Here is a 26,556-nt window from a genome sequence, read left to right as displayed (position 1 = left end):
TATATACCCTGTCTCTGAGCCAGGTGGTGGAGGAAAAGTTATAAACAAATTCAGCACAATTCTTATTAAGTTGTCATTTTTGTAAGGAGATGTGTAAAGCAACCATGAAACAATTCTGAAACTATTTCAGCTAAATCATAGGACTGAATAAATGAGCAAATGTCCTGATGATGTCGGGAGACAGGATTTTCATTGTGGAAGAGGGTTTTAAAAATATGGAGTGGAGGAAGGCAAGAAAAGAACCTGTGGGGATGGATTGAAATTGGGGAAATCAATGTGAACCCATGATTTCTAAAATACATGCATGCATGTGTAAGACAAACACACATAAAAGTAGGGAGAAGAGTAAAATAACCCCCCGGCGTATAATTTAATATGCTCCAATATTCTGTGTATTTCCTGTAAACTGGTAGTTAGAGCTAGAGGCTTGTTCAGATTACGGTTTGCCTTTTTGGGGGCAAGAATATGTTATACAGGTGGTGCTGTGTATTTCATATTGGCTATCAGGAGCACATAATGTCTACTCCCTTTGCTTTTTGTGATGTTAAGAATCACCAGTGGGTTCAGATGTTGTCATTTTGATCCATCCATTATGAAGCCCCCCATCAGTTTTTCTTCTTAATGGTTTTAGTGTTTATTGACGGTCATTTTCCAGATTTGGTATTTCATTAGGGGTTGTAAAATAGTGAAATTCTATTATTTCTCCTATATTTATTTGCTGGAATTCATCCAAAAAGAACTTTACCTTATTAGTTATTGGCTATCCTGAAATACAGTTTGTACAAAAAAGGCAGGATAAATGCTTGATATTTTCCTTTTAATTACCTGTTTTTAGAATAATGAGTTGGTCCTAGCAACATCCTAAAGTGACTCCTAGAGTTCTGGTTACTTTTAGTGATATTGAAAGACACATTCTAGGTGATAAAGGTGATCATTGGTAATGGGTTAGTCACTGCTTCTATACTTTTTCAATGCACAGAGCTAAGAAATTCACAAATATGGATTTTTAGCAGAAAAATACATCACCACTTTATATTAATATATCTTTATATATCTCTTATACTAAAAATCTTGGTTACTAATGAAATTAACATAAATGCCCACATGCTTTATGGTATATTAACCTAATGACCCATTTCTGTTGCTGTGTCAAAATAACAATAACAGTACTATTACTAAAAATAGTTAAAAATAGTTTAAAAGTGTTTACTGAATACAGTTTAGGATTTCTTTGTAGCTCTCGTTGACTTTAGAATGTATACTAGTAGAGCTGCAGAGTCAAATTACTATGTTTTAAAGTCACTTGAATAATTGTGTAGTTAAGCAACCAACTTGATACATGGTTAGGTTTCTTTGTTTCATTTAGTTATCAGTTTTTAAGGATTGCTAGTTGTAAACATTCAATTTTTTTTTTTTTTTTACAATTACAGAAATAGTTTACAGGGTTCCAAAATCCAAACTATAGGACAAGATATAATCAGAGAAGTCTAACTTCTATCCCTGTCCCCTCCATACCATCTCCTTCTCTTTCCTGGAAAAAAAGGTTACATATATACTTTTTAGTGCCTTACTTTTTTCTCTTAACAATAATCCTGGAAGCCACTCCATAGCTGTATATACCATATCATACACAATATTCTGCACTTGCTTTTTTCATTCCAGTAGATCATTTTATAATATTACATAAAAATATTTCTTATTACTTTTTACAGATACATAGCATTCCATTGTGTGGATATACTCTTGTTTATTCAACCAGTCCTCTAAAAGTACATTTGCTTTCAGGTTTTCTCTATTATAAATAATACTGCAATTAAATAGGCTGGTACATATATCATTTCTTATTTTTACAATATATGTATAGGATAGATTCCCAGAAATGGAAATGTTGGGTCAAAGGTAAATGCATCTTCTGGTTAATTTTGCAGATATTGTTATATTTCCCTCCATAAGGGTTATTTGAATATTATGATATGAATTTCCCCTCCAAAACTCATGTTGAAATTTAATTGCCATTATGACAGTATTAAAAGGTGAGACTGCTAAGAGGTGATTAGGCCATGAGGGCTCTGCTCTCATGAATGGATTAATGCTGTTATCATGGGAATGAGTTCCTGATAAAAGCGAGTTTGGCCTCTTCTTGTCCTCGCTTGCTCTCACCCTCTCTTGCCCTTCCACCTTCCACCATGGGTTGATGCAACAAGAAGACCCTCACCAGATGCTGGCACCTTGATAGTGGACTTCCCAGTCTCCAGAGTTGCAAGAAATAGATTTTCTTTCCCAAAAATTACCCAGCCTGTGGTATTGTCATAGCAACATAAAACAGACTAAGATGACCATTTTCATTTCCTTCAGCAATGGGTGAATGCTTATTTCCCTGTAGTTTTACCATTAGAACATACTGTCAAACTTTTGGAGTTTTGTCAATCTGAGATGAAACATGCTATCTCATTATAATTTTATTTTGCATTTCTCTATGATAAACAATATTGAGCATATGTTCATAGCTAAGGGTCATTTGCGTTTCCTTTTCTGTGAACTATCTACTCACAAATCTTACTCAATTTTTATAAGGTCATTGGTCCTTTTCTTCTCCATCTTACATATGGGTATTAGCCCTTTGTTAACGATATAACTTGCAAATATTGTTTCCAGTTTGTCTTTTTTTTTTGTTATCATGCTTGTCATATTTTCTGGAAGAAAAAAGTGACACACAGATGACACACATACATATACAGAGTAATAGTTTACAATCTGCACAACACTGAAGTGACCAGTTACATATATAGTTAGAAGTTTACAATCATTATTTCAAAGTATCATCTGATATTTTAGCTCATTCCTAAGAAATGGTTTGCAAAGAGATGAATGACGAAGAGAAAAGATTTGAATAAAAAATTTAAAAGGATCCAAACCGTGTCTTATGAAATCTATAATTGAGATAAACTCTTGAGTATACTCTTCATAAATTTCCTGAAAATGAGTAGTTTTATTGGTGAAATGTTAACTTTATGATTCTAAATTCTGAAAAACTTTGAATATTTATACACAGGTTGCATTTAAAATACTTTGAGAAACACAGTGTAATACCTGATACATATTAAGTACTGAAAATTTATTTGTTGATAAAATGAGTGAATGAATGAATGACCCATTAGAATTAGAATGGCAAACAAGTGGATCTGATAGATCATATAAAATTTTTGAAGAGGCCTGGTTAGCACTGATGACATAGTTTAAACAAGTATAATGAAAGAATAAAACAACCTTTTAAATTAGTGAAGTTGATTTTAGTACTAGTGTTTCAATGATTTCACTTTTCTATAAGCAGGATCTATTTGGATATCAAAGACTGGTGACTCATAAGTGGGCGAGATGACAACTATACTGAATGCCAGACTTAGGAATCAAGAGCACTTTGATAGGTTACATAATGAACACAATTCAATTCACCAAACATTGATTGTTAAGTACTACTAGACACTGTAAATAAAAAAGATGACTAAGATACTCTTCTATATTAAGATGCTCAGCATCTATGGAGAAATCAAATGTGTAAACAAATAAATATCTTTCAGTGTAATGGGTGATGTAATAGTGGTTGAGTATACAAAGTACTGGAAGAACAAAGGAGGGAATGGTCAACTCTACCTAGGTAAGTCTGGGAAAGATCAAATATGGACACAATAAAATGCTGCATTTAGGTCCAAATACCACAACAATACCAATATAGGATGTAGTTTAAGCAGTAGTTAAGTATAAAGCAGACCCAGAGATATGATTTGAAAAAAATCTTCAACATGAATGAACTGTATTTGGTTGCCAAAACATCAATACTGATAATCATGTTATACTCTGGGCTCATAAGACTGACATTGTATTCTGTTGTAGCTACCTTATTTTTAAAGGGATCTAGATAAATGCATGCATATCTGGTGAAAAAGATCAGGATAAGAAGGAGACTTCAAAACATATCATATGAGGAATGAATGAAGGAATTGATAGTACTGGAGAAATTTTTTTTCACTTGGCCAGAATGTTTTTTGTTTTGTTTTTTTTTTTTAATGAGACAGGGTCTTGCTCTGTCACCAAAGCTGGAGTGCAGTGGCACGATCATAGCTCACTATAGCCTCAAACTCCTGGCCTCAAATTATCCTTCCACCTCACCCTCCCAAAGCGCTGGAATTACAAGTGTGAGCCATGGTGCCAAGACAGAATGATTCTTTCATTAATACATACGTCAGTTCATATCATTCCTTTCCTCAAACCCTTCCAATGACTCCTCATCTCATTCAGAGTGAAAAAGTATTCTTAATAATGGCCTATAAGGCCCTACAGGATCTGGCCACCATTCATTCTCTTTCCTCATCTCCTACAGCTCTTGCTCATTCATTATAAGTCTAATTTATACTCACCTTCTTGTTATTTCAAAAACATTCCCGGCGTGCTCCCATCTTAAGGCCTTTATTCTGACTGTTCCTTCTATCAGGAATGAATGCTCTTCCCTCAGATATTCACCTAGCTAACTCCTCATCTTCTTCAAATCTTGAAGCAATGAAGGCAATTTTGATTGCTTTATTTAAAATTACCACCTGTCCTCCCTGGCCAACCTTGGCTCTCTTGATCCACCTTACTTTGGCATTTTGGTTATAATTCTGTTATCATATTTGTAAATGATCATTTGGGCCTAGTAAAAGCTTAATAGCCAAAGGAGGTAGAAAGAGCCCTATGATTGGTCATAGGGAAAATGCTGTGCGCAGGGGCCAACAATATTCACACTATGGGAATCATAAGCCTCCTAATTCCTCATCACTCTTTTTTGAACACCAAAATATGAGCAGGAAAACAAGAAGGAGAGGAAAGTATATGAAAAAATATGGTCCTATAACATAAGAAGGTAATTAGAAAACTAATGCTCAAATTTCCTTTGGAATTGATGTTATATACAAAATTAATTTTTAAAAGGTTAAATGAAAGTAAACAGATCTGAAGTTCCTTTTTATCAGCCGTAAAAATATTCACTGGCCCTGTGCCAGGGTTTAAAAGAAATCAGCATGAGTCTAATGAAAAACAAGCTGTAGGTCTCAGGAAAATTCAATATATACTTTTTTTTTCCTTTTAGTTTTTGATTGGTTTCCATGGGAATCTAGGCTTGTGGGATCTCTGAATCTATTCATGGAAAGCAGATGCTTGTATTTTCATGACTTGGTAAAAGTGGGGGTCAGTGAATACATAAAGATGATTAGAAAATAAATATGATTGTAGGAAACATGATCACGTTTAAAACAAAATTCTATAAGCCACACAGTTTTTAAAATATAATCTTCAAGGATGCTCTACTGTATTTGAGAAGTATGCTAACATAGAAAAATTGGATTTAAAGAAAGAAGCTTTGGGTTCAAATCCTGACTTGGCCCATAAGAAAGAAACCCTTAGGTACCTCTTTGGAGGTTTGACAGGGAAGATGGATTTGAGAATTACTCTTGGCCAGATGAACTAGAAGTCTAAAAACGTAAGCTTCAGGAAAGTATGTAAGTTTTCCTTCAGTGGAGCAGCACCAAGAGCACTGAGATGAGAATCAGAAAATCAAAATAATCCCTGACTCTGCAAGTGACAAAGTGACCTTGAAGAACTTGATCAAACTATACCTCAGTTTATTTATATAGAAAACAGATAATATACTATTCTAACCACTATGAAGCTACTATGAAGCTAAAGGAAGTTTTTTTAATACCAGAACTGTGTTAGAAAAATTCAAAGTAGAGATTTCAATTAAGATATGTTGATATGTTGTTCCTTGTGACTACAAATTTTATCCATGCAAGTAGAAGTACATGAAAATAATCAAAGTGTAAAAGGATAGACGAGTTTTGATTTCAATTCTTGGATTTGTTTAAAAGCAGACCATTCTGGTTTTGATTAGAACACTAATTTGAATGTAAGATCCTATATATTTGAAAGCATCTTCTAAACTGGAAAATCAGAGGACAGGTTTAGAGATAGTTTCTAAATACGTGGAAGAGGACAAATGATGGTGGTTTGGAAACTCCGGAAGTTGGAATACAATAAAGCAAAGACTCTTTAGAATAGGACTTTCTCTCTGCCTGGAAAAAGCAGCCTAGGTAGGATTGAAGTTAAATGGGGAAAACTGCAAGAGTTGTCTAACATTGCCCATCTCAAGCCAGAGATTTCTTGAGAGATCATTAATACTCCAGAATACAAGGATTTCTTTCATATGCTAAGACTTTCTTACCATTTCTAAGTAACTGTGGGCATTGCAAATGTCTTTTGATGTCTTCTTTTAGAAGCACACTAACAGCCAAAACCTCATGAACTATCACTAAATGCTTACTCTTCGGATACCCATTGGCTACACAGTTTGTGCTAGAGTGGACATTTATTAAATAGTTTTAAAATGGACAAACAAGCAGCTACAGCCACAGAGAAGCCTTATTTACTAAAGCAAAAGGTATGAGTAATAGAACAATGCAAAATTATTTTGCTACAGTGAACATGTCTTACCTATATAACAAAAAGTTCAAGAAGAAAATGACAATATTTAATATATGGTAATCTATTATGATTATATTAAGATTGTGGGAGCCCAAGAAACTCTACAGACATTTTTTACTTGTTTGTTTTTTAGAGACAGGGTCTCACTCTGTCGCCCAGGCTGGAATGCAGTGGCACTATCATAGGTCACTGCAGCCTCAAACTCCTGGGCTTAAGCAATACTCCTGACTCAACCTCCCAAGTGGCTAGGACTATAGGCATTTGCCACCAAGCCTAGCTAATTTTTTAAAAACATTTTTTGTTGAGACAGGGTCTTGCTATGTTGCCCAGGTTGGTCTCAAACTCCTGGCCTCAGCGATCCTCCTGCCTCAGCCTCCCATAGTGCTGCGATTACAGGCATGAGCGACAGTGCATTGTCCCTATGACACTTTAACAATATCAACTCATGTACATAAGAGAGTCAAATCCCAGAGCTAAGATGTTTTCATGTATATGTTACACCATGTAAGTTGCCAAGATAACAAATGACTTTTCTTGACATGGACTGGATGGATATGTGTTGGTTTTATAGAAAGGCTGAAGATTGAGAATGTCTAAAAAATGGAGGCTACTTACAATATATATTCTCCATCTAAATATTTTTGCAGCTTTAAAGAACAGCTGTAATTGAAATATTTCCATTTTAGCGTGCTAAACATAAAATCTTATTCTTGTAATCCCTGTTCTCCTGTGCTAATATTTTACTTATGCTTCAGCTGTTTAAATGTTGCTGCACAGTTTAATTACTTGTCTTTGCGCTAGAGGAATTTGTCTGCTATTTGTTGCCTATGGCATTATATCTTTTGTATACCTTATATCTATTTTTTTCCCTTGGAATTTTCTGCCTTTTTCCAGTCTTGCTTGAACATGCCTATTTCTTTTAACCTTTTGCTGTCCTAGTTTTTAAAATAATTTATTTTTACTTAAAAATTTTTGTGTAAAATAAATTCACATAGTTCAAAAATAAAAATGATATAAAAAGGTACATAGTAAAAGCTTTCTCCCACCTCTGTTCCTATCTGCCTCTTTCCTTCCTCTACCCTCACCTTGGGTAAACACTTACTAGTTTCTTATGTCTTTGGGAAGTTTTTATACTCATAACCTTTTTTAGTGTTCTGTTTTTAAAGTCTTTTTCTTTTTCTCTGCAACTTGTAGTCTTAATTTTACATATAATCTTATTTTTTAACCCATCCCTTATTCACTTAACAATATATCTTGGAGATGTTTTCACTTTAACAGCTAGACAGCATTGTCATTCTTTTTACAGTTCCATAGTTTTCCACTGTATAAATGTACTATAGTTTTTAAAACTAGATTCCTACTGATGGGCACCTGGGTTGTTTCCAAACTTGTTTTTGTAAATACTCCTGCCATAAATAACCTTTTACATACATCGTTTCTTACTTGTGCAAGTTTATCTTTAGGATAAATTACCAGAAATGGGATTGCTAGGTCAAAGGTACATGTGCATGCGTGTTCACAGCATTACTATTCCCAATAACCAAAAGGTGGAAACAGCCCAAATGTCCATGGATAAGCAGATAAATAAATCATGCTATATACATACAATAGCAGATATTATTCATCCATGAAAAGAAATGAAGTACTGATACACATGACAACCCGGATGAACCCAAAAACATTATGCTAAGTGAAAGAAGCCAGACACCAGGTCATATATGATTCCATTTACATGAAATATCTATAATAGATAAATCCATAGACACCAAATGCATATTGGCGGTTGCCAGGGGCTGGGGAGGGAGGGCAATGGGGAGAAACTATTTAATGAGTAAGAGGCTTTACTTTAGAGTGATCGAAATGCTTTGGAACTACATAGAGGTAGTGGTTGCACAACATTACGAATATACTAAATTTTCCTGAACTGTTCACTTTAAAATGGTTTATTTTATAAGAATTTCACCCCAATAAATTATTTTTAAAAATCAGATGAAGGTGCCTGTTGCAGGCAAAAACGAAAGGTTTTGTTTCAGATATGTTGAAATTGAGATTTGGAGAAGAAATCCAGATAGAGATTTCTAGAAGATACCTGGAAATTAAGTCTGGAATTAGGGGAAAAGGTTAGGACTAGAGACAAAGACTTGAGAGAAAACAGCTGAAAGTTATGAAAGTATATGAGAATTGAGATAGGTAGAATATAAGAGATTTTTATCTTGGGCAGAACTTCTGGGAATTAAAGAAGAGGAGGCAATAAAGAAAACAAATGAACTATCAGAGAAATAGTAGAAAAATAAATTACTGCAGTATCATTGGAGTTAAGAGAAAATTCTAAAAGAACAAGTGGTCAATATATTGATGAATCAGAAGAGTAAGAAAGTATAAGAACTGAGAAAAGAGTAAGGCCAGGTAAATTAGGTCACATTGTGCTTTACTAAAAATAACAACAACAAACCCCAAACGAGTCATGTTCTGTACCCTATAATAGAAAATAAGGAAGTACAAAATATGTTTGTAAAAGATGTCTCTCCATACATATTTTTGTTTGTCTTGATTTGATTAAATAATGTTTAGACAAGGAAAAACATCAATAAAAAATAATTTGAAAACAAAAGCCAAAATCACAAGCCAGGCTCAGTGGCTCGTGCCTGTAATCCCAGCTACTCCAGAGGCTGAGACAAGAGGATAACTTGAGCCCAGGAGTTTGAGGCTGCAGTGATCTTATGATTGTGCCTCTTCACTCCAGCCTGGGCAACAGAGCAAGACCCTGTCTCTAAAAAACAACAAAGGCTAAAATCAATAAAATTCCAGGGATAGAACCTCTTTATCAAAAGTATCTCACTAGGATCTAAGCATGTATGTATCTTTTTTGATTTAAAAAAAGATAGATTTATTTTGGCAAATAACAGATCCAGAAAGGGTAAGAGCTGTGTACAGAAATATTAATGGCTAAAGTGTATGTTTCTTCAACTCAAATCTAATGTTTTGAATAATAATAAAAAACTTAAGTTATTCTGAAGATTCAATGTATAAGGAGTTGTATATATTAAAAAAAGAAAGTTAAAGTCACTAGATGGGCCAAACCTACTTGTAATTCCCAATTAAAGTTATTTATAAATAAAGTACTTTATACATATGTATTATCAGGATGGCTCTTAGTCTTTTAAAGTTTAACTGTTTTTTGAAGTTAAAAAACAGCAAGAAACCCCACAGAACCCCCCAAACCTTAATATTAACATGTTTAATTTTAGTATTTGTTGGTTGATTGAGTAAATATAAGAATTAAATTCAATTATAATTTTTGTTGTTGTTGTTGTTTTTTGAGACAGAGTCTCATTCTGTTGCCCAGGCTACAGTGCCCTGGCGTCAGCCTAGCTCACAGCAACCTCAAACTCCTGGGCTCAAGTAAGTCTCCTGCCTCAGCCTCCCCAGTAGCTGGGACTATAGGCACGTGCCACCACACCTGGCTAATTTTTTTCTATTTTTAGTAGAGACAGGGTCTTGCTCTTGCTCAGGCTGGTCTCCAAGTCCTGAGCTCAAGTGATCCTCCCACCTCAGCCTCCAAGAGTGCTAGGATTACAGGCTTGAACCACTGTGCCTGGCCTTCAATTACAATTTTAAATGAAATATTATTTTAACGATCACATCAACTTCTAGATACAACTGGAAAAGCTACCTATAATTGCAAGACATTATTTATACAGTTTGTTTCATATCCACATATATTTGTAAACACTGTGCATAACTTACTACCTTCCAGAGTCTCTGGCACGCATATTAACCAGTATTTCAATGTTTTTTAATATTTACAATCCTATGAAGTAGATAGGTTAGTAATATGATCCCCATTCTACAGAAGCTTAGAGAGTTAAACTACCTGCTTAAGGTCAGAAGCTAGTGAATGATGTTTAGTGGGACCAAATGTCCTTGAATTATGACTAGAATATAGATCTTATAACTTTGGATCCAATTTCTTTTTGATTATGCCACATTGACTCTGCAGAACACTAAAAATTAATAGGTCCTTGTCATCCAGTGAAAAACAAGTTATCATTAAACACCAGCTTTCTCACTTCCTCTGTTACTGTAGCCCAAGTTTGAGCGCTTAATGGAACGAAGGGTGTTGGGGTGTGGGAGATGTGAGAGGGGCAGCAACGGTCGCCTGTATCACTAAGGTTTCTGTCATCTTTCTTGAAAGAGACTAGGATCTGACAAGAAATGCACTTTCCTATCCAATCTCTCCTGCTTGAGGGCCAAAATATCTCTGTCTATTGGCTTTCGAAAATAAAACTTAGAGCTTCTTGTTTTCTCATCTGTAAAATGAGAACAATTTCCAAGAGCCCTTCCAGTTTTCATATTTTATAATTGTTAATATTGAGATACATTCTAAATTCATGTCATACTTATTTATTGAACAAACATTCCTACTGTCTATGCCTAAACTTTCCAACTATCCTTCATGTTCCCACTTCCCAGGGACTATCAATCACTCATTTTTTCTCCTAAATTTTTGGTGTCTCCTTTCCTCAACATTTAAACATGTCAAAATATCTCTCATTTAACTATTAGATTGCAAGAGACTTAAAAGATTTATCAAACAAATGCAATGTGTAAACCTTGTTTAGGTCCTGATTTGAATAAATCATCTGTAAAAAAAAAAGGTTAAGACATACTCAGGAAAATGTGAACACTGAGTAGATATTTAATAATATTAGGGAATTATCGTTAATTTCTTTTTAGTAAATGGTATTGTGGGGATGTAAATATATATATATATACACTGAATACATACTGAAATATTTAGGGATGAAATGATAGGACATAAAATAGTCCAGTTGAAATGTACAGATGAAACAAGTTTATGAATTAATAATTATTGAAGCTGAGTGATGGTTATACTGGGTGAGGTTCATGGTATTATTGTTTATTAAAATTTTCCCCACACACAATCTCTCCTCTTAGAACTTTTCCTGATCAATATTCCATGATTCCATTACTCATTCTCATCTTAGAAAGGTAATATATATTTACTGTCTCCATATCCTTACTTTCTGGTTATTCAACAGTGGAATCTATATAGCTTCTGTGTCCACTAATACCATTGCTCTTGCTAAGGTCACTTTATAACTGAAAACTACAATGGAAGCTTTTCAGTTCTTATCATACTTATATTCATCCACTCAACAAATTTTTACTAAGTCATTTAGTGTAAAAACTATTCAAATGTTAGCACAGTTAAAAAGATGAAACAGAAATAGATCCTCTTCCACTTAAAACTTATCACTTTGGCTCCATAACACCACTCTACCTAGTTCTTCTATCTTTTATTGTCTCCACTGTAAATTTATATTCCTTAAATAAATCTTAAATGTTGGTGTTTCCTGTTTCTGATCCACTTTCCATCTATACACTACACACGGACACTTCTCCTACTCCTATAGCTTCTATATGTGCTGATAACTCCAGCCCAAACCTCACTTTGGAGATCCAAACTAGTACATCAAAATTCATGCTGGTCATTACCAACAAGATGTGTCAAAGGGGCCTAAAATTCAATTTGTTCCCAACTGAACTCAATAACTTTCTCTCAAAATTATTACTTGACTAGTATATCCTACCTCTGTGAGTAATGTGATCAAAAGCTAGAAATGTTAGTCAAAAGAGTCATTAGTCTAAGAGGCTAGATACCTAGAGGGTATGAAGCCAATGACAATGAAAATGGGGAAAACAGACAAAAGCAAATGTTACAAACAGAATAGAGAGTTTTGCCTGCATCATCATCGCCTGGGAAGTTGTTAGATAAGCAAGTTCTCTGGCCGTACACTGGCCCTACTGAATTAAAAATGCTGCTGGTGTGGCCCAGAAATCTGTTTTAACAAGTCCTTCAGGTGATTCTGATGCATGTTCAAGTTTGAGAACTCCTGGATTAGAGCACAGAAACAGGCTTTCATACAGCTCCTGAGGCGAAGGTTGGGGAAATGTGACCTGAGAGCTTAAGATGGCCAGGAACCATCCTTGATTCCACCTTCCCTTATCCTCCCTACAAATAATGGTTACCAAGTTCTGGACATTTTATCATTTTTAGTAATGATTTTTATGGAGCTATAATGTATATACAGTAAAGGACATAAATCTTAAGTATACAGACTGATAAATTTTTATGTAACCAACACACAGACCAAAATATAGAACATTTTCAGTACTCCCAAAAGCTTCCTCACATCCCTTCTCAGTCATTACTCATCCCTTAGGTAACCATGATTGAATCACCATAGATTAGTTTTGCCTGTTCTTGAAATTCACATAAATAGCATATAAATTTCTAAAAAATGACTTCTTTCACTCAACATAATGTTTATGAAATTCACTCATGTGGTTGAATGTATCAACAGTTAATTCTTTCTAATTGTGTAGCATTCCATTGTAGGAATACACCACAATTTATTTACCTATTTGCCTGTTGATATATATTGGGGTTGTTTGTGCTATTAAGAATGTTTGCTCTTATAAATAAAGCTATCACGTACACTCTAATAGATATATAAAGCATATGTAAAGCATGTCTCTTTGTGGAAACAGGCATTTATTTTTCTTAGGTATTACCAGGGTTGGGGGCGTGAATTGAGGTCATGTGTGTGTGTGTGTGTGTGTGTGTGTGTGTGTCTATGTTTAGCTTTGGTAGATATAGTCAGTTTTCCAGAGTGGGTGTTCCAATTTATATTCTCACCAAAAATGTTGGAGAGTTCCAGTTGTCCCATCTCCTCACCATCAATTTGTACTGATTGCCATACTTTTTCATTTTAGACATCCAACTGATTGTGTAGTGGTATCTCGTTGAAATTTTAATTTGCATTTCTGAAATTAGTAATGATGTCATGTACCTTTTCATGTGTCTTTTGAGCATTTGGATATAATCTTTTGTGAATTAAGGCTACATGTTTCAACAAGAATAAATCTCAAAAACATAATGTTAAGTCAAAAAAGCAAATTGAGTAATGACATGGTATAATGCCATTTATTTAAAGATTCTATGCATGCAAAATAATATTATCTCTCTATATATGTGTATGTCCGTGTATGTGTGTGTGTGTGTGTGTATATATATATATATTTATATATATAAAGTAAAGGTAGAAAAATATGCATAGGGATCGGAGACCCCACCGTCAAGACAGACTGAGGAGACAGGGAAAGAGGGGAATGGGATTTTGGAAGATTAATAGATTTCAAGTGCACCTATAGTTTTATTTCATTTAAAAAATCTGAAGCAAAAATAAGAATATTCAGTTTTATCTCCTCTAGGTATTAAGTAACTGAATGTTTTTTATATTCTCCCATTCTCCCTTCTTATCTCTAAGCTTAAAATAATTAAAAAATAAAGAACATTTCAGGCACATGTAAAGGCAAAGAGAATAATGAATACAGTAATTTGGGAGAAAAGAACTGAAAGGAGAAGTAGAGTTTTCCTCATGGACAGACAAATCTATCAAATAAGATCTTAAAATGCCTTTCTATCTCTGACATCCACTGATCCCTAAAGAGTAATTTGATATTTCCACCTATATTGTAGTATGACTAATAGCAATAATATTGATAAAATATTCCTTGAAAGTATACTTCAACAAACAAATGCTTTATATATCTATATATAGCCAGGGACTCATGATCATTCCTATATAGAAAATAGAAGTATTATCCCATTTCCTCGGTGAAGAAATTGAGGTACACAAGAGTGTTATTTGTCAAGAAATTACAAGCTCACAGAAAGTCTTGTAAAACCCCTGATTACAAAATTGTAAGGGGGTGAGTGGAGAATGAAAAGAAATAAATATAACTATTAATTTAAACTTCAACAGTTTTGAAGTTTATATCCTTCACAATAAATTTATATGATAATCACATGCACTGATTCATCAATTCATGTATTCATTAAACAAATACTGTCTTTATTAAGTGGCAGAAGCTGTGCTAGGACTATAACTATAAAATCAAGTAAGACATGGCCTCTGCCCTTAAATAGCTTTATTGGGGGTGAGATCTAGTTAAATAAAATCTCCAATAAACTGGTAATGAGTTATGGTAGAGGTATGTATGTACTGAGGGGGAATATAGTAATATAGAGCGGAAGGGGACTGAGGAGTGGATTGTTTGGTGTGTTCATGCATGCACGTGTAAAATAAGGAAACCTAATAGTGTTAGTTAGTGTAAGTTTTCCTGAAAAGTTTCAGAGGTATTCTATCCTTCTCCTTTATTTTTTTTAAGCCATTAACATGGAAACAGCATTATCTTGAAAACTGAAAATTAATATTCAGTTTTCATAGATTGAGAATTGTGAATTAAAAAAACATGAAGCCAAGGATGCATTTAGACTGAAAATAAAAGGGTGGAAATCAATATTCCAAGCAAATGGAACCCAAAAGAAAGCTGGCGTGGCGGTTCTAATCTCCGATAACACAGTTTTTAAATCAACAAAAGTAAAGAAAGACAAAGATGGTTACTATATACTGGTGAAGGGTACAATTCAACAAGAAGACATAACTATACTTAATATATATGCACCCAACCTAGGTGCACCCAGATTCATAAAGCAAACCCTACTTGATCTGAACCAAATGATAGATAACAACACTTTAGTAGCTGGAGATTTTAACACGCCGCTGACAGTTCAGGACAGATCCTCCAAACAAAAAATAAACAAAGAAATAGTGGACTTAAATAGAACGCTAGAACAAATGGGCCTGACTGACATCTACAGGACATTCTACCCAAAAACCACTGAATATACTTTCTTCTCATCAGCTCATGGGACATTCTCCAAGATTGACCATATCTTAGGACATAAAGCATGTCTTAAAAAATTTAAAAATATAGAAATTCTACCATGCATCTTCTCAGATCACAGTGGAATAAAAGTAACAATGAACCCTAACAGAAAGCCTCACTTCTACTCAAAGTCATGGAAGCTAAATAACCTTCTCCTGAACAATCATTTTATAAATGAAGAAATCAAGTCGGAAATCAAAAGATTCTTTGAATTAAACGACAAAGGAGATACAACGTATCAAAATCTGTGGGACACAGCTAAAGCAGTCCTGAGAGGAAAATTAAGTTCCATAAATGCCTATACCAAAAAGACAGAAAACTTACAAACAGACAATCTAATGAATAGACTCAAAGAGCTGAAGAAGGAAGAACAGACTGATCCCAAACCCAGCAGAAGGAGAGAAATTATTAAGATTAAATCAGAACTAAATGAAAAGGACAACAATCAAACCATAAGGGAGATTAATAAAACCAAAAGTTGGTTTTTTGAAAAAATAAACAAAATTGACACACCTCTGGCTAGACTAACCAAGAGCAGAAAAGAAAAATCTCTTATAACCTCCATCAGGAACACGAAAGGAGTAATCACGACTGATGCCACAGAGATACATGATATCATCTATGAATTCTACAAAAATCTTTATTCACACAAATTAGAAAACCTGGAGGAAATGGATAAATTCTTAGAAACACACAGCCTTCCCAGGCTCAACCAGGAAGAAACAGAATTCCTGAATAGACCGATATCTAGATCTGAAATCGAAACAGCAATAAAAAAACCTTCCCAAAAAGAAAAGCCCTGGACCAGATGGGTTCACATCTGAATTCTACCATACCTATGAAGAAGAACTGGTGCCCATCCTACATAAACTATTCTCCAATATAGAGAAGGATGGGATTCTCCCCAACACTTTTTACCAAGCCAACATAATCCTGATACCAAAACCAGGAAAGGATGCAACTAAAACAGAGAACTATAGACCAATTTCTCTTATGAATATTGATGCAAAAATTCTCAATAAAATTCTAGCAAATCGAATCCAAGTGCTTATCAAAAAAATAATCCACCACGACCAAGTGGGCTTCATCCCAGAGATGCAGGGATGGTTTAACATACGCAAATCTATAAATGTAATTCATCACATAAATAGAAGCAAAAATAAAGATCATATGATCCTCTCAATAGATGCAGAAAAAGCATTTGACAAAATTCAACACCCTTTTATGATAAGAACACTTAACAAAATAGGCATAGATGGGGCCTATCTAAAAATGATACAAGCCATATACGACAAACCCACAGCCAACATCATACTGAATGGGGAAAAACTGAAAGCATGCCCACTTTGAACTGGAACCAGACAAGGCTGCCCACTGTCCCCACTACTTTTCAACATAGTATTGGAAATCCTTGCAAGAGCTATCAGGCAAGAGAGCAGAATCAAGGGAGTCCAAATAGGGACAGAAGAGATCAAACTCTCACTCTTTGCTGATGATATGATGTTATATCTAGAAAACCCCAAGGTTTCAACCAAGAGACTCCTGGAATTGATCAATGAATTCAGTAAAGTCTCAGGATACAAAATCAATACACACGAATCAGAGGCATTCATATACACCAATAACAGTCAAACGGAGAACCAAATTAAGGACTCAGTACCCTTCAAAATAGCAACAAAGAAAATAAAATACCTAGGAATATATTTAACTAAGGAGGTAAAGGACCTCTATAGGGAGAACTATGAAACACTGAGGAAGGAAATTGCAGAACATGTAAATAGGTGGAAAACCATACCATGCTCATGGATAGGTAGAATCAACATTGTTAAAATGTCTATACTGCCCAAAGTTATCTACAGATTCAATACAATCCCTATTAAATTACCAACATCTTTTTTCACAGACATAGAAAAAATAATTTTATGCTTTGTATGGAACCAGAGAAGACCCCGTTTAGCAAAAGCAATCTTAAACAACAAAAACAAAATGGGGCCGGGCGCGGTGGCTCACGCCTGTAATCCTAGCACTCTGGGAGGCCGAGGTGGGCGGATCGTTTGAGCTCAGGAGTTCGAGACCAGCCTGAGCAGGAGCGAGACCCCATCTCTACTAAAAATAGAAAGAAATTATATGGACAGCTAAAAATATATATAGAAAAAATTAGCCGGGCATGGTGGTGCATGCCTGTAGTCCCAGCTACTCGGGAGGCTGAGACAGGAGGATCGCTTGAGCCCAGGAGTTTGAGGTTGCTGTGAGCTAGGCTGACGCCACGGCACTCACTCTAGCCCGGGCAACAGAGTGAGACTCTGTCTCAAAAAAAAATTTTTAAAAAAATAAAAAAATTTAATTAAAAAAAAAAAACAAACAACAAAATGGGAGGTATTAATTTGCCAGACTTCAAACTATACTACAAGGCTGTGGTTCTTAAAACAGCCTGGTACTGGCACAAGTGCAGGGACACAGACCAGTGGAACAGAACAGAAAATCCAAATATAAAACCATCCTCATATAGCCATCTAATCTTTGACAAAGCAGATAAAAACATACTCTGGGGAAAAGATTCCTTATTTAATAAATGGTGCTGGGAAAACTGGATATCCACATGTAGAAGACTAAAACAGGATACACAGCTCTCACCCCTCACAAAAATCAAATCATGGTGGTTAACGGACTTAAACCTTAGGTCAGAAACTATTAGAATTCTAGAAGAAAACGTAGGAAAGACTCTTATAGACATTGGCCCAGGCAAAGAATTTATGAGGAAGACCCCTAAGGCAATCACAGCAACAACAAAGATAAATAAATGGGACCTGATCAAATTAAAAAGCTTCTGCACAGCCAAAGAAACAGCCACGAGAGTAAACAGACAACCTACAGAATGGGAAAAAAATTTTCGCATACTACACATCAGATAAAGGACTGATAACAAGAATCTATTTAGAACTCAGGAAAATCAGTAAGAAAAAATCAAACAGCCCTATCAAAAAGTGGGCAAAGGACATGAATAGAAATTTTTCAAAAGAAGATATAAAAATGGCTAACAAACATATGAAAAAGTGTTCAACATCTCTAATCATCAGGGAAATGCAAATCAAAACCACAATGAGATATCACTTAACTCCAGTGAGAACGGCCTTTATCAAAAAGTCCCAAAACTATACATGTTGGCGTGGGTGTGGAGAGATAGGTACACTCATACACTGCTGGTGGGACTGTAAACTAGTGCTGCCCCTGTGGCAAGCAATGTGGAGATACCTTAAACAGATTCAAGTAGACCTACCATTCGATCCAGCAATCCCGTTATTGGGCATCTACCCAGAAGAACAAAAGTCATTCTATAAAAAAGACACCTGCACCCGAATGTTTATAGCAACACAATTCACAATCGCAAAGATGTGGAAACAACCCAAATGCCCATCAATTCATGAATGGATTAGCAAAATGTGGTATATGTATACCATGGAATATTACTCAGCTATTAGAAATAATGGCGATATGGCATCTCTTTGGTTCTCCTGGAGAGAGCTGGAACCCATTCTATTAAGTGAAGTATCCCAAGAATGGAAAAACAAGCACCACATGTACTCACCAGCAAACTGGTTTCCCTGAGTGCACATTTGGGAATAACACCCATTGGGTATCGGACAGAGGTCGGGGCTGGGTGGAAGGGATGGGTGTATACCTACTTGATGAGTGCAATGCACACTGCCTGGAGAATGGACACGCTTGAAGTTCTGACTTGGGGGGATGGGGTGGGGAGAGGGGAGGGGTGCACACCTACATGATGAGTGTGATGTGCACTGTCTAGGGAATGGACACAATTGAAGCTCAGACTTGGGGGGATGGGGAGGCATGGGCAATGTATATAGCCTGATCTCTTGTACCCCCATAATGAGCTGAAAAACAAACAAAAAATTAAAAAAAAATGTTGAAATTTCAATAAAAAAAAAAAACCATGAAGTACAGTGTAGCCACAACCCAAAGGTTCTTTAATTTTTGTGTTTAAGATGATATAATTTTTCAAAGTGGGTAGTCTTAATCTTCTTGAAGCCAAATCAATAACCTCTTTGAAGATTAAAAATGCATAATGATTAACATTTAGTAATATTTCTAAACCTTTTTTATCCTTATTAACAAATAAATGTATCTGGAGAAGTCAGAGAAATAGTAGCCTCCCTGGAGCAAAACATTTCTAACAATGAGATATCTTTTGTGAGAAGCCCAGAAAAGGTATGACCGATTGCTTTCTTGGATTAAACTGAGGATACTAAATGAAAAACAAATTAGGTGCAGATGTTCAGTATATTGAGATTAATTTTATTCTCATGGGTACCATTTCTTCAGCTGCTTGGACAAACAATAATTTGTTTTCAGAGAAGTGAGTATGTGTCAAAATAACTAAGCCAAGCAGCACAGTTCAATAACTTTTTCCACAAACTGGATAAATGTTCCTAATAAACAAAAGGTCTAGCATTTGTAATAATAACAACTTTCTACATAAGTAACATAAAATGAATTCAACTAAGACATGTCAGACACTGTGCTAGATTCAGAGGGATTCAAAAATAAATAAAAAAAAGTTCTTGCCTGGAGTCCAATCTAGTGGAAAAGAGACAAGTAAGCAATAATTACAATACAAAGTAATGGGGCTCTAGCAGAGATAGGAGCAAAATGCAGTGGGAATATGAGTTTTTCCCACTAATAAACCTAAGAAAAGATAACACAGGATAGTTGACTATCACACACACACAAAAACTCCAAAACATAACAAATAACATATGAGAGTGGTTGATCTTCTCAGGTCAATAATAATTACTATTTACATATTATAGTTAATGATATTTTATAAAACACTTATATATTGTAAGGTAGATGGGCCAGCTTTAATTATCATGTCATGTCTTCATCCATGATCTTTGTAAGCAACTTAATATCAGGAATCATCTCTTTCATCTCTGTATTCCAAGGCCTAACACAGTACCTTTTATATAGTAGTTTTAACATGTTGAAGGAATGAATACATGAATGTTGATTATCACATAAATAGCACACACCTACATTCGTAGATACCAGAATTAAGTGGGATAGTCAATACTTGAAAAGAATATTTGATATCTAATATATCAGAAAGGTTCACTAAACAAAGGGAAATGAAGTTTAATCAGGAAACATACTGAGAGCGCCTATCTATAGCAGACATATGCGATTCAGTTTTTCATATTCTCTCTAGTTGTATAATCATGACTACATAGTATAAACTTGACAAATGCTTGCTGAATGAACATTTCTACCTCCACAATATATCTCTTGGATTCAACTCTTTCCCTTTATTGGCCTGAATTATGATAGCTTTCTATGTACCAGCAATCTCTTCCTCTTCCAAAGTAGCTTTGGTTGCCTTTCGGTCCCCCTAAATACTTTGATCAGGTAGCTTTTATTTTTAGATTTCCTAAATGGCTCCCTAGTATTCAGGATCTTCCATTTAAAAAAAAATACACAGGGCACAGGCAGTACAAAACCCTGGTATTGGCACACAAGCAGATACTAAATGGCTAAAAATTAATGAGCTAGGTAGTGCAGGGAAAATTAGCTATCTAGATATTTTAAAATGAGAATGGGTCTCTATACAAAAATCAATTTGTTATATATTAAAAGACTTGAAAGTGAAAGAAAACACAGGATAATTTAAAAACAATCTCTGTTTAGCTCTTTACTCTCCCAGCTGTTGCTTACTTCTGGGTTTCTTAAAGCTGCACCCTACACAGGCATAGTTTAGGAATCTGCTAATGACTTGTGAGGAATTTGTACCTAGGTTTTTGGGTTCATTCTCTGCAATTTCCTCCTCTCCAGGATTTTGCCCTTCACATTCTAGTCATCCAGAATCTCCAAATTTTACCCTGGTTTTTTAAGCCTAGTAGCAACTGCTGCTTCCAGTTAGGGTTGTCATCTTTTGTATTCCAATCTGGAAAATGCCTTCAAAGAAAAAGCCAGGATGAATCTGGTGCTCACATCACATAGTTCCCTTCTCTAAATGACTGTAGTCTCTTAGAGCCACCTGTGCTGTTGTTCTCAAAGTCTTCAAACAGTGTAGCAGATGTTTATGGCAGGCAGGTTAATCCAAAATAAGCTGTCATGGCCAGAACTGATGCCTGACCATGAAAGTCTCTTATTGGTTTCTCATTTCTCTGATTCCTTCTTTTACACCTTTAAAGATTCCATCAGTGGTTACTTTATAGTGTGTCTCTAAGGATGCCAATATCTGATGCTTTTCATAGACTAAATCTGTTGTTTTTGCTGACTCTCATTCATGGTAGATTGCTTCCTTATGTGTTTGATGATCTTTCATTGTGAGATCATGTTTGGTTTATTTTAATATGTGGGAATCCCGGAAGTATAACGTGAAGATATTTTCTCTAAAGAGAATTTGTGTTGGTGTCTGCTCAGAGGCAGGATGTATTACAGACCTGGACATATCATTTCCAGCTATTCTTTGAAAATTATTTCTAAATCATTCACCATCTTATTCCTGCTTGGTCTGTACTATCTCTGATTTCTTAATAATGGTGCTTTGTATGAAGCACAAAATTAAACATAATACCCAGGTTTGACTGGACAGAGCAGAGTACTAAAGAATTGTTATCACACTTGTTCTGGAAATTCCACTAGTGCCAGTATAGCCTAAAGACATGTTACTGCTTTTGGCAAGCATATAAAAACAAACAGCAATGCAGAGGAAGGAGGGAAATGCATAATTATCAGATACTTGAAAGAACATGAAACTTGTTATTTATGAAATCAACTATGTAAATTCTGGCGATTAAATCACAGTTCTGTTTATACTTTGACACTGTGAAAAAGCATAATTAAAAAGTCAAAGTAGAAACAAAATACAAAAGGAAACAATACACTGCATCTTATGAAGAGATTTATAGCTAACGTGTATGGTTGTGCACTCCGCTTCTTTCAACCATTTTGGTCACATTATACCTCTACAAAGATATAATATTGTTGGATTATCAACTGAAATCCACATTTTTCCACATAATCTACTTGATGTTAAGTTAGGTTCTCCAACCTACATTTTTGAAATTGAGTTTTACACCTAAATCAATCATAACGAAAAATTTAAAGAATACCAAAGTCTTAATTTTGGGGCTATTCCCAATCTGAACTGTTTACTTTTTTATTATAACCAGTTAAATAGAGTTACCCTTCCTGAGTGAATAATTTTATCAGATGACAAGCCTAGGTGAAAGGTTATAAATACCTGAGCATTAGTTAAAACTGAGATTGAAAATGAGGGAGATTTTTAAAAAATTACTATTATGAAAAGCAAATTCAAGAGAAGTAACTTTGGCAATAACCTGACAGACCTAATAGATAAGAGTGTATAACTAGCATATTCAGTAGTGTATTTTAATGTCAGCCTCTTTTTATGTATTCAACTAGTGAAAAGGTATTTTTCTAACCCTTCAATTAATCAGCTATATCTGGTCCACATTTTTTTAAAGGAAAATAACTCTAATAGTTTCTGCTGGTTCTAACTCATTTTCATTGCTTTTTATTCCAAAAATATGGAAGTCTAAAATAACAAAAAGAAAAATGCCAGGCACTAGAAATATATTTCACAGGCCAAAATTTTATGGAAGGAAAAATAGTTTTTAAGTAAGTCTTTAAATAAATGTAGAGGCTTCCCATTTAATCTTTTTCTATGTGTCCATGGAAAAACTGTCTTCCATGAAACTTAGGAATCGGGCTTCACAGCAGGAGGTGAGCAGCAGGAGGGCAAACCCCCCCATCGCTGGCATCACAGCCTGAGCTCCACCTACGCCCCCAACCCTTGGAAAAATTTCTTCCATGAAACTGGTCCCTGCTGCCAAAAAGGTTGGGACCACTGATGTAACTAATACCACACAAAAATCCTATCTTTGAGGTAATTTTACTTCTCACCTTTTGAGCTGCAAGATGGAGAGCTGTTCTCTGGCTGTGGTCAGTTTTATTAACATCTGCTCCTGCCTTCAGGAGAGCATCTGCACAATCCAGTCTGTCAGCCAACACACAGTACATAAGTGGTGTTCTCCCAAATTGATCTTCTTTGTCTTTAAGAGCAGAGCTTCCTATGAGTATAAGAAACAGATAGTGATATTTGATGTTGTTGTTACTAATATAAGTAGAAACTATATTTATTAAATGATTATCAAGCATTGTACAAAATGCATTAAATATATTATCTCATTTTTACTTATCCTATAAAGTAGATGTTATCATTTCACATATAGGAACCCGAGGTTCTGAGAAGTTAAGTAACCTGTCTACATTCATGCTGAAAGTAGGTGGAGCTAGAATTCAAACTGATTGATGACTTTAAAGGCCATACTCATAATTATTGTGTTATGCTGAGCTAACATTGAGAGATCTGGAGCTACTTATGTTCCTACCTTGCTCCTTTCTTTTGTAACAAATACTTCAGTGTCAACTGTACACTAGGCATTATGGCATATTTTCATGAGTGATACAAAAATGAATCATAGTTATTTTCCCATTCTATGGTGGAGCAAATGCATAATATCCTGATCTTCCTGCTATTTACATCTAAAATCCCTGGACAAAATAAATGAAAGGTGGAGAAGGAAAGGTAGACTGACTAGGGACTTTGGAACTTGAGGGACAACCTGGTAGTAAGTTCCCTGAAAGGTTTTTTGTTTGTTTGTTTGTTTTGCCTCTTATGTACAGTCAGCCTGGGTGCTAAAGTAGCCCACTGGAAACACCAAGGGGTACAGACACCAAATTCCCCAAGAGAAGCCTGCTCTCTCTAGTCAAAAGATTAGTAAGCAGGTAGCCCTGAAGAGTAAACTCTTTTGACAATACCTGCTCTCCTCAAAACACGTACAACAAAGGAAACTGTACCTCTTCCTCTCCGCTCTGAGAATTCCGCTATGGGTGGAATACTGCCCAGGTTCTAAATTGGCCTGGGTAGCAGAGAAATGGGGCAAATCTGAAGAGCCCTGTTAGAGCTCTGAAAACTAACTTGACATTTGAACTACAGTTCACAATATTGAAATAGCATGTTCATTCTAAACCTAAACAGATTGTCAGTCAACTAAAACACGATATTTAAATAGGATCCAGTGGCTGAAAACATAACACAGAAAATGTCAAAGATATAATCCCAAATTACTATATAACCCAAGAGCCAGAGAAATATTAACTTAAACAAGAAAAGATAATCAACAGTTACCAACACTGTGATGACAAAGATATCAAAATAATCTGACAGGAATTTTAAAGCAACTCTCATAAAAATGCTCCAACAATCATTTATGAACACCCTTGAAACAAATGGAAAAATACAATCTCAGCAAAGAAAGAGAAAATATAAAGATAAACCAAATAAAAACTTCAGAACAAATAAATACTTAATAAGTAAATAACCAAATAAAATAACCAAAATAAAAATTGCTGAATGGGCTTATTAGCAGAACGGAGATGACAGAGGAAAGAACCACTGAACTTGCTGAATACAGTACTTTGTCTATTAAAGAAATTAAATTCATAGTTAATCCTGCCTACAAAGTACTACTAAGAATAATGTGTTAAAATATTCTAAGAAGCAATTTTTAGAGAAATGAACATATGATTTTAAAATTGTTAAGGAAAGGCAAAAGAAGTAGAAAAATAAAAAGTTTTTGAAAAAAAGAACAAAGTTGGAGGATGCACTCTGTATGATTCAAGACCTACCGTAAGGCTACTGTAATGAAGACAATGTAGTAGTGGCAAAGGAATAGACACACAGAACAATATAATAGATTTGTGAGTATAGAAATAGCCCCCTACACATACGATCAACTGAGTTTGACAAAGGTACAAAGGCAAACCAATGGATAGTCTTTTAAACAAATGGTGCTGCAATGAAATTTGACATTCATATGCAAAAACAGACACAAACCCCTCAACCTATATTTTGTACCTGTCTTAGTTCGGGCTGCTATAACAAAGTACCATAGCCTGGGTAGCTTATAAATAAGCCTTGATTGAAGGCTTGAAGTCTGAGATCAGGGTGCCCAGCATGGTTGGGTTCTTGTGAGGTCTCTCTTCTGGGTTGCAGACTGCAGACTTCTGGTATCCTCACATGGTGAGGCAAGAGGACTAGAGAGCTTTCTGGGCACTAAAAAAGGCACTAATCCTATTCATTTGGCCTCTACCCTGAGACCTAAATTATCTCCCTAAGGCCCCATCTCCTAATATCATCACAGTGGGGGTTTGGATTTCAACATATGAATTTTCAGGGGAGAGAAACATTCAGTCCATAGCAGCACCATATATAAAAATTACCTCAAAATGGATCATAAACTAAAATGTAAAATCTATTGACTACATAAACTTTTGGAAGCAACTGAAGGTGAGAATCTTTGTGACTAATGGTAAAGATTTCTTAGATATGATACCAAAGAACAATCCACAAGAAAAATTAATAAATTGGATTTCATCCAAATTAAAAAATTGTGTTTGAAAAACACTGTTAAGAAAATAAAAAGACGATACACAAACTGGGAGAAAATATTTGCAAAACACATATCTGATCAAGTCCTCTATTCCAGAATAAAGAACTCTTACAACTGAATAATAAAAAGATATAAAGAAATTAAAAGATGGGCAAAAGGTTTGAATAGACATTTGAAATGTCTATTCAAATAAGCATATGAAAAGATGCTCAACATTATTAATACACAGGGAAATGTAAATTCAACCTGCAATGTGACATTATACATCTATTAGAATGGCTAAAATGAAAACAAAAACCAAAAGCAAACTTCACAATATTAAACACTGATGAGGATGTAGAACAACCAGAACTCCCAGATGTTGTTGGTAGGAACGCAAAATGGTACAGTCACTGTAGAAAACTATTTGTCGGTTTTCTTACTAACTTACATTTACACTTACCACACAGCTTAATAATCTCTTACCTAGGTGTTTACTCAGGAGAAATAAAAGCATAAAAGCTTATGTTCACACAAAAATCTGTATGTAGATGTTTATGGCAGCTTTATTCATAACTGCTAAAAACTGGAAACATCCCAATTGTCCTTCAACTAGAAAATGAGAAAACAAATTGTAGTATATCCACACAATGTAATATCACTCACTAATGGAAAGGAATGAAATACTGATCCACTCTACAACATGGAAAAATCTCAAATGCCTTATGCCAAGCGAAAGAAATCA

At 35.0% G+C, this 26,556-nt stretch overlaps 1 protein-coding gene across 1 annotated transcript in view; it reads right to left on the bottom strand.

Moving 5' to 3' along the window:
* The window catches only part of INVS (inversin), a 151,225-nt gene that overhangs the window by 110,718 nt on the left and 13,951 nt on the right, over positions 1-26,556 (bottom strand). The window contains exon 3 of the mRNA XM_069474481.1: positions 23,281-23,447. Coding sequence (XP_069330582.1) covers positions 23,281-23,447 — 167 coding nt within the window. The remainder of the gene's footprint in view (positions 1-23,280; positions 23,448-26,556) is intronic.

The sequence above is a fragment of the Eulemur rufifrons genome, chromosome 7 (assembly GCF_041146395.1).
Source record: "Eulemur rufifrons isolate Redbay chromosome 7, OSU_ERuf_1, whole genome shotgun sequence".
In the NCBI taxonomy this organism is placed as follows: Eukaryota; Metazoa; Chordata; class Mammalia; order Primates; family Lemuridae; genus Eulemur; species Eulemur rufifrons.
The sequence above is the reverse complement of the archived record's forward strand: the minus strand, read 5'-3'. Positions and strand labels throughout refer to the sequence as shown.